General features: G+C 39.0%; 1 protein-coding gene across 1 annotated transcript; it reads right to left on the reverse strand.

The window, feature by feature from the left end:
- Positions 1-4777: 4777 nt before the first annotated feature.
- On the reverse strand, positions 4778-8800 carry LOC117335586 (cinnamyl alcohol dehydrogenase 8-like). The gene is given in 7 exon segments (XM_033895680.1): positions 4778-6127; positions 6305-6511; positions 6513-6607; positions 6789-7061; positions 7423-7492; positions 7647-7787; positions 8630-8800. Coding segments are annotated over 7 exon segments (1236 nt in total). The 5' UTR covers positions 8786-8800; the 3' UTR covers positions 4778-5833.
- Between the last annotated feature and the right edge of the window lie 1548 nt (positions 8801-10348).

A 10348-nucleotide genomic window follows, 5' to 3' on the forward strand; every position in this document is an offset into this window, starting at 1 on the left:
GTCCTGTCTGTGTACAGTTTAGATATCACAGCTGTCCTGTCTTTGTACAGTTAAGATATCATAGCTGTCCTGTCTGTGTACAGTTTAGATATCATAGCTGTCCTGTCTGTATACAGTTTAGATATCATAGCTGTCCTGTCTGTGTACAGTATAGATATCATAGCTGTCCTGTCTGTGTACAGTTTAGATATCATAGCTGTCCTGTCCGTGTACAGTTTAGATACCATAGCTGTCCTGTCTGTGTACAGTTTAGATATCATAACTGTCCTGTCCGGGTACAGTTTAGATATCATAACTGCCTTGTCTGTGTACAGTATAGATATCATAGCTGTCCTGTCTGTGTACAGTTTATATACCATAGCTGTCCTGTCTGTGTACAGTTTAGATACCATAGCTGTCCTGTCTGTGTACAGTATAGATATCATAGCTGTCCTGTCTGTGTACAGTTTAGATATCATAACTGTCTTGTCTGTGTACAGTATAGATATCATAGCTGTCCTGTCTGTGTACAGTATAGATATCATAGCTGTCCTGTCTGTGTACAGTTTAGATATCATAGCTGTCCTGTCAGTGTACAGTTTATATATCATAGCTGTCCTGTCTGTGTACAGTTTAGATATCATGGCTGTCCTGTCTGTGTACAGTTTAGATATCATAGCTGTCCTGTCTGTGTACAGTTTAGATATCATAGCTGTCCAGTCTGTGTACAGTTTAGATATCACAGCTGTCCTGTCTGTGTACAGTTTAGATATCATAGCTGTCCTGTCTGTGTACAGTTTAGATATCATGGCTGTCCTGTCTGTGTACAGTTTAGATATCATGGCTGTCCTGTCTGTGTACAGTTTAGATATCATGGCTGTCCTGTCTGTGTACAGTTTAGATATCATAGCTGTCCTGTCTGTGTACAATTTATATATCATAGCTGTCCTGTCTGTGTACAGTTTAGTTATCATAGCTGTCCCGTCCCCGTACAGTTTAGATATCATAGCTGTCCTGTCCGTGTACTGTTTAGATATCATAGCTGTCCTGTCTGTGTACAGTATAGATATCATAGCTGTCCTGTCTGTGTACAGTATAGATATCATAGCTGTCCTGTCTGTGTACAGTTTAGATACCATAGCTGTCCTCTCTGTATACAGTTTAGATATCATAGCTGTCCTGTGCGGGTACAGTTTAGATATCATAGCTGTCCTGTCTGTGTACAGTTTAGATATCATAGCTGTCCTGTCTGTGTACAGTTTAGATATCATAGCTGTCCAGTCTGTGTACAGTTTAGATATCACAGCTGTCCTGTCTGTGTACAGTTTAGATATCATAGCTGTCCTGTCTGTGTACAGTTTAGATATCATAGCTGTCCTGTCTGTGTACAGTTTAGATATCATGGCTGTCCTGTCTGTGTACAGTTTAGATATCATGGCTGTCCTGTCTGTGTACAGTTTAGATATCATAGCTGTCCTGTCTGTGTACAATTTATATATCATAGCTGTCCTGTCTGTGTACAGTTTAGTTATCATAGCTGTCCCGTCCCCGTACAGTTTAGATATCATAGCTGTCCTGTCCGTGTACTGTTTAGATATCATAGCTGTCCTGTCTGTGTACAGTATAGATATCATAGCTGTCCTGTCTGTGTACAGTATAGATATCATAGCTGTCCTGTCTGTGTACAGTTTAGATACCATAGCTGTCCTCTCTGTATACAGTTTAGATATCATAGCTGTCCTGTGCGGGTACAGTTTAGATATCATAGCTGTCCTGTCTGTGTACAGTTTAGATATCATAGCTGTCCTGTCTGTGTACAGTTTATATACCATAGCTGTCCTGTCTGTGTACAGTTTAGATATCATAACTGTCCTGTCCGGGTACAGTTTAGATATCATAACTGTCTTGTCTGTGTACAGTATAGATATCATAGCTGTCCTGTCTGTGTACAGTTTATATACCATAGCTGTCCTGTCTGTGTACAGTATAGATGTCATAGCTGTCCTGTCTGTGTACAGTTTAGATATCATAACTGTCTTGTCTGTGTACAGTATAGATATCATAGCTGCCCTGTCTGTGTACAGTATAGATATCATAGCTGTCCTGTCTGTGTACAGTTTAGATATCATAGCTGTCCTGTCAGTGTACAGTTTAGATATCATGGCTGTCCTGTCTGTGTACATTTTAGTTATCATGGCTGTCCTGTCTGTGTACAGTTTAGATATCATAGCTGTCCTGTCTGTGTACAGTTTAGATATCATAGCTGTCCAGTCTGTGTACAGTTTAGATATCACAGCTGTCCTGTCTGTGTACAGTTTAGATATCATAGCTGTCCTGTCTGTGTACAGTTTAGATATCATAGCTGTCCTGTCTGTGTACAGTTTAGATATCATGGCTGTCCTGTCTGTGTACAGTTTAGATATCATGGCTGTCCTGTCTGTGTACAGTTTAGATATCATGGCTGTCCTGTCTGTGTACAGTTTAGATATCATAGCTGTCCTGTCTGTGTACAGTTTAGATATCATAGCTGTCCTGTCTGTGTACAGTTTAGATATCATAGCTGTCCTGTCTGTGTACAGTATAGATATCATAGCTGTCCTGTGCGGGTACAGTTTAGATATCATAGCTGTCCTGTCTGTGTACAGTTTAGATAGCATAGCTGTCCTGTCTGTGTACAGTTTAGTTATCATAACTGTCCTGTCTGTGTACAGTTTAGATATCATAGCTGTCCTGTCTGTGTACAGTTTATATATCATAACTGTCCTGTCTGTGTACAGTTTAGATATCATAGCTGTCCTGTCTGTGTACAGTTTAGATATCATAGCTGTCCTGTCTGTGTACAGTTTAGATATCATAGCTGTCCTGTCTGTGTACAGTTTAGATATCATAGCTGTCCTGTCTGTGTACAGTTTAGATATCATAGCTGTCCTGTCTGTGTACAGTTTAGATATCATAGCTGTCCTGTCTGTGTACAGTTTAGATACCATAGCTGTCCTGTCTGTGTACAGTTTATATATCATAGCTGTCCTGTCTGTGTACAGTTTATATATCATAGCTGTCCTGTCCGTGTACAGTTTAGATATCATAGCTGTCCTGTCCGTGTACAGTTTAGATATCATAGCTGTCCTGTCTGTGTACAGTTTAGATATCATAGCTGTCCTGTCCCCGTACAGTTTAGATATCATACCTGTCCTGTCCGTGTACAGTTTAGATATCATAGCTGTCCTGTCCGTGTACAGTTTAGATATCATAGCTGTCCTGTCCCCGTACTGTTTAGATATCATAGCTGTCCTGTCTGTGTACAGTTTAGATATCATAGCTGTCCTGTCCGGGTACAGTTTAGATATCATAGCTGTCCTGTCCGTGTACAGTTTAGATATCATAGCTGTCCTGTCTGTGTACAGTTGATATATCATAGCTGTCCTGTCCCCGTACAGTTGATATATCATAGCTGTCCTGTCCCCGTACAGTTGATATATCATAGCTGTCCTGTCCCCGTACAGTTGATATATCATAGCTGTCCTGTCCGTGTACAGTTTATATATCATAGCTGTCCTGTCCCCGTACAGTTTATATATCATAGCTGTCCTGTCCCCGTACAGTTTAGATATCATAGCTGTCCTGTCTGTGTACAGTTTATATATCATAGCTGTCCTGTCCCCGTACAGTTGATATATCATAGCTGTCCTGTCCGTGTACAGTTTATATATCATAGCTGTCCTGTCCCCGTACAGTTTATATATCATAGCTGTCCTGTCCCCGTACAGTTTAGATATCATAGCTGTCCTGTCTGTGTACAGTTTAGATATCATAGCTGTCCTGTCCGTGTACAGTTTATATATCATAGCTGTCCTGTCCGTGTACAGTTTAGATATCATAGCTGTCCTGTCCGTGTACTGTTTAGATATCATAGCTGTCCTGTCCCCGTACAGTTTATATATCATAGCTGTCCTGTCCCCGTACAGTTTATATATCATAGCTGTCCTGTCCGGGTACCAGTTTATGTCAAACTCCGATCTAATGATACATTTACTGCAGACGACATCCGACCCCTATAACAATATCGGATATACCTTGTCCTGGCCGATTATCTAAGACACAAATTGTTTACATGGACGAGGACAGATGTTCGATAAAACGTGGCAAACGTACTCCCCAACAACAACTAAAACATATCAACAGCAACCAGGAGCCAACTTGACAACATTGTTAACCTACTTTCAAGCCGTGTCCTAATACACTTGCGTCATCAAAAAGTATGTATTGATCGAATGATCCTCGGTGGCGAGGAGTAAATATGTTTACGAAAAAGCTCGCTGTTTCCACGTGTCTCTGGTTCCCGCAGCAGTGCGGTATAAATCATAGTTGTTTACCAGCCTCGCCTATTTCCGCTACGTGCCGTTATACGATCGGGGTCACCTTGTACGGCTGTTTACAGTGAAGTAGACTTAACTTATCTGTATAATGGCGAGTAAATGACAGTATATGTAAATGAGTTATTATGTCATCTTAAATATAATCACGCTTACGTGCAGGAATTATCTCAACTATATTGTAGACGTCGTTAATGATTCGAGTAAGATGCGCGAGGGTCAATGCCCCGTGCGACAGCTGTCAGTACGCCCCGTCATTCCCAGGGATGTAGTGTGAAAACCCATATAAATATTCTCCGTAAAAACGAGTAAAATTTTCCACAGCTATATTTTCTGTGTGGCGATGTTTACAACATACTGTCACTGTACTCAGTCACCGTCAAGTTGCTACTACGGTCGTTTTGCAAAAATGAGAAACTCCCACAATTGTTTAAAAGTTTTTTCACGTTTTTAATCTTAAAAATCATAAATTTTAAATTCATAACTTCATAAATGTACAAAAACATACTTCCCGTTCAATCATTCACTTTTAACAATAAAACTTTATAAACATACCAACACTCGTTGCAGATACACTTTTTATATCACAAGATTATCGAGAATTACACTCGACAGATACACGGTGTCCATCCATACCCATACGTATCCACGCTTGAGTTCTCGTTCCATCATCTAAACGCCTCACTATAATAAATAACACCGCTAATGCTTTCGCTCATGCCTTCCTCCCAACTCGTTTTCTACCACACAGCGAGGAATTGTCATTCCCATACACAAATTAATTGCAAATATATTCAAAACAATTGCCTAGTTTGTAAACATTTAACGATTTTACAATGACAATGGAATAACCCTCAATGAGGAGCGAGCAGTCTAGCACAACCCTTTTTCATACACATGTACATACATTTGATGCAAATGATGAGTATATATATCAGAATCACAATATTCAGATCTCTAATTGTCCTCTCGCGTCTGGTGTTGTCGAGATCGTTCATTAAAGCAGCACACCAGTGTTTTGTTTTTTTCTGAAAATGTTCAGGACACACGAGAGCGTATTTATTGTCAGTTTGTTCGCGTAGCAGTCCAATCGTATAGGATCGAGTATCTGCATTGCCGAGATTTCCAAGAATTCTTTGAAACCTGGACAGAACACAATAATAGTGATGAGGTTTTAACACCGGGGTTGCCAACATTATTGCCGTTAACCAAATTGACCCATGTCTTGGCGTTGGTGATTGGCGAATGTTCAAACAGTAAATGCAGCACCGTTGTCAAAAAGTATTCGGGACTAATCAGGATGTCCTCGAGTGTACCCGCATCTTCCTACTGAAATGGCCACCCGTTGGCCGCTTTGGACCGCCTTGTCAAAGCGTCCCTCCGCCCCGCAGTACGCTTGACGGGTCGGGAACTGTATTTCACTGTAAAGCCCTGAGCAGGTCAGTGATTGAACACGCAGTTTGTCGGTAATATGTCGACATTTAGTTGTTGTTCGTCACACGGTGATCATTTGTAAGGTTTCCAAAACATAAAATAGCCCTGCCGGTGATTCGGCATCTGGCCAAGTCATCGAACACTTGTGGTGCATCCTCCGATGGATAGACAGTGTAGGAGGGCGGGGTCACAGACCCCTCGGATACAGCGGTCACCAGGTCCTGGAGCTGGGCGAGGGAACCTTTGGGGATTCCTACTATTGACTGCTGTTTGGCAGCCAGTGTGTTAAGGTTGATGCTGACTTCGGACATTGTGTTTCCACCAACAAGGATGAGGCCTTCCTGTTAACAAAACAACAAACCATGTATTAGTTTGACTTAAATAAAAGCTACCGTTATTCAATTACGTCTTCTTAATGTCAAACGATATTTTGTTTTGTGAAATAGACGCGTTGAACAAGACCTGTGAACGTCTGGAATATTAGGGAAGCGATAATCGATTGTTTGAAAGACACCTACCCTGTTGAGAATCTTCATTGATCTCTGCATGGTACGGGGAGAGCTGACGAAGTCCACTATTACATCTACGCCACCACGGCAGGCGTCCAGCGTCCTCTCAATAATATACTGCTCGTGATCCTCTTCGTTCCAGTGAATGATGTCATAGCAACCATGGTCTTGGGCAGTCAACAACTTGTCGATACTGTTGTCGGCAACAAACAGACGGAATGTTGTTTGACATACTCCCGACAAGGAACTGAGCCAGTTTCACGGCCCACAGACCTAGTCCGCCAGCTCCGACCACCAGTACGTTTACACAGGCTGTGAAAGAGGACATAGTTTGTCAGCATTGGAATGCAATGGACTAAACAAAAGTTTCCAATATAAGTTTGTGCTTATAAATACTTGCGCAAAAACAAGACTTTTAATCCAATCATTTCATCAAAACTTACAAAAAATATAATTGCAAAAGAAACAACACGCATAATACAATGAAACTTACATTTCACTTCCTGAAGTTTCTCCACGTGTGGCTTGGCCTTTAACAGGGCACTGTATGCCGACAGGGCGCCACCTGGAAGCATGGCGGCGACCTCTAATGGGATGTTTTCGGGAATTTGCAGGCAGTTCTGTACGTCATCCACAGCAAGGTATTCTGTGTAGCCGGAGTCGGCCAAGTCTTCGTCAGGGTAAATAACTACTTTGTCTCCAGTTGTAAAGTTGCTATTGGGAAGAGAGGCACAGACATCCTGAACCACACCGGAAATCTCTAATCCTGAAATATAGACATACAACAGTTATATACACAGTTCAGAACATCAAACAGGTAAAGATCGGTTACAACGGGGATATTACGAGAACAGACGATACACGAACACATCACTTGAAGCAGAAACAATGGTAAAAATTGGGCGTGAATAGTTACAGCAACATAACGGCTCTTCATCCAAACATTTCGATTTTGAAAGCATTTGTTTAGGAAACTTAAGAAAAGGGAGTCAAATTTGACTTGGTAGCATCCATTATTGATAAAAAAGAGCATATTTATTTTTCATGAAATTTTGTCAATTTTCGAAACTGCCCAATTGTCGCCTTGGTTAAGTGCACACCTGGGTAGAGAGAGGTGTCGTGTATACCTGGTAGTGTGGGACGGATCTGCTTCCTTCTCAGCATACCCTCAGAGTAGCAAGCACCTGCATAGCACACCTGTTGGAAATCAAAATGTAATTCAAAATTAAACATGTAAAAAACCAATGCTTAACACGATCAATTTTGAAAATTACCAAAATTATACAGTATTTGTGTTGGACTAGATAACATCTAATTTGAAAACAATTCTGATGAAGTTTTGTTAACTTACCCTAACAAGAAGCCCTCCCTTGGGAATTTCGGGCATCATTGATGAAGAAGATGCGCTTTCGAATGGCATTGCCAATGAGTCCATGGCCCGTGGGACCAACATTTCGTTCTGGTTCATCTCGTTGTCCAACATCTTTATAATCTGTGGAAGAGAAAAGTAATCCGTCACGTGAAGTCGAACAGACAGCCAATTTTCTAATTAAGTATATCTCTCTAGAAGGGTAGCCCAAAGTCATCGACTGGACTAAGCAACACGTGTCTTACTAAAAATAGACTACCATAAATAGAACCCCTGCTTATATCAGTGTAGCTGATCATGCCCTGATCACGTAAAGCGCGCATGCGCGTAGGCGTCAAAATCAGCTGATTACTGCATGCACAAAGGATGACCGAGCTGTTTTGTTTAGACTAGACATCGATTATTGTAGAAAATAATTCTAAGAGCAGCAATGGCTACGATGATATCACTATAACTTATATTTTAAAAAAATAGTACCTAATTAATGTTGAAATAAAATGACGATACTGGAACAATGTATTTTCTTTTAAATTGAATTATAACATTTTATTATATTATTGGGATGGCTTTATTAGAAAATAATATTAAGTTAAATATGTAAAATATTTCCTAAACAAATTGTGCATGCCATGTCCAAGATAGAGAACAAAGCCCGCGTGACCTAGAAATGTAAACACAAGTCTGTCCTGACCTCATTCAAAACAGACAATATTGTACCAGACCTGTACAACATAGTACGTCCATGATTTTACGAATAACCTTTTAAATCAATATTATTTCCAGATAATATCATAATACAGTAAAACAAACATGCCATCCTTAATACAGAAAAATAATTAAAGCTTCAATAAATATCATCAACAATAAAGACCATAAAATGAAAAGTATCAAATAATAAATAAGCAATAATTTCTATCTATACAGTAGAAATAATTCAAAGATTAAAATTCAAAAAGAAAGCTTACCTCTGTTGGAATATAGCACAATATAAAATTATCCGCAAAGTTTTCACAATACAAAATGTGTGTGTTCAGTTCTGAATCCAAGTCGGTTATGATAATTTTGGGGACGCCTCCTAAGTTATAAACAACTTGGAAATCACCCTCTGTACACGTGAACATACACAACAAATCGGTCGTGGCATTGAGCTACGAACACGCAGGGTTCACATGTCTCGTTTACAAATATGTCAACACGACCGAATTTCGAACCAATATCATTCTTAAAGATTACGTTGAAATACTTTCTTATGCCGATCGGCCAATGTGTTTGATGGATAAATAACCAATAAACCAGTGATATTTAGAAAGAGATGAATATATGAAATCGAAGAAATGTTACTGTCGGAAATGAGATATTCTGCTAGACCCTTCGTGTCTCTTGTAGTCTAAAAATAGTTGCTGAGGTGAGGGTTGCCCATGCCCTGATCAGCTGGGCGATGTGCTGTTGTGATATCATAACGTGAAACATTTCATCGCTTCCATGTAATGTTTCTGTTGTCTCCGTGGATACCTGGATCAGACGTGATTCATTTCTGGTATAACATAGTTTTAATCATCATACCATGGATTTAGATAATACAGATCTTTCCAGGTTAATTTACGTCATATCAACCTCCGCGAAAAAATCTATGTACTTGATCTAAAAGGTCTCAAGATCCAACATCTCTCAAAGGTAAATGCCATGCTATGAGCTCATCCCACAAATGTATGAAGTGTATTTTGGTATGTTTATTAAAAACTTCATCGGAGACATAAGTATGAATTTATTATGTATATCTTGGTGTTACTGGGTTCTATATAGAATTAAAATCCATATATATCTCCACATGCCAATAGAAAATTCTTAATTTAATGATCATAGGCATTCGTTTAAAAGTATCGTCAAACAATAATTAACGAATAATGCTAATATGGTTTCAGAACTTTCGGGTCCTTCTATCACAGGGGAGACAACTCCTATAATATTTTTTTTGTTTTGTTTTATTTTTTCAAATTTAGCATGATAAACATAAATGACATAAACATCTTTCACACACTCACACATTCTCAATTAAATAGAAGGTACATTTAAATAGTACATATCATCGACTTTCAATACCATTATAAAGCTTTTCACTGCAGGAAAGAGATAAAATGAAAAAACTCCTATAATATTCTTCAGTACAAATGCATTAAAAACGTTTTGATAACTATGTATGCAATTTAGTATTCGGTATAAACCGTTTTTTTAATCCATTAAAGATAATATGTAACTCCAACATCTATACACAACGCTGGCCGACGGTGATGTTTTAATTACAAAACATTTGTACAGTTTTTGTATGAATTCAGCTTTATAAAACGAGCAGGGGTATTCAATGAATATTTATTTCTTTTTATGTTTTTCATTTTATTATTATTTCTTTAATTTGTTTATTTTATTTTCATTTTATTTATTATTATTATTATTTTTTTTTTTTTTTTTATTTTTTCATTTTGGGGTTAAAGTTGGTAGGGGATTTATCTATATAAATGATACGGAATGTCCTTCCTCACTCTATTCTAACCAGACAAATCAGTACTAATTGTAACGTAACGAAATCTGTATCGTAACTACTGTATTTTTTGTAGTGCACATCAATAAACGTACGTCAGGAAACACGCTGTGATCACGCACCAGAAATTCACCAGCGTGACGCTACT

Source organism: Pecten maximus, chromosome 10, assembly GCF_902652985.1.
Source record: "Pecten maximus chromosome 10, xPecMax1.1, whole genome shotgun sequence".
Lineage (NCBI taxonomy): Eukaryota > Metazoa > Mollusca > Bivalvia > Pectinida > Pectinidae > Pecten > Pecten maximus.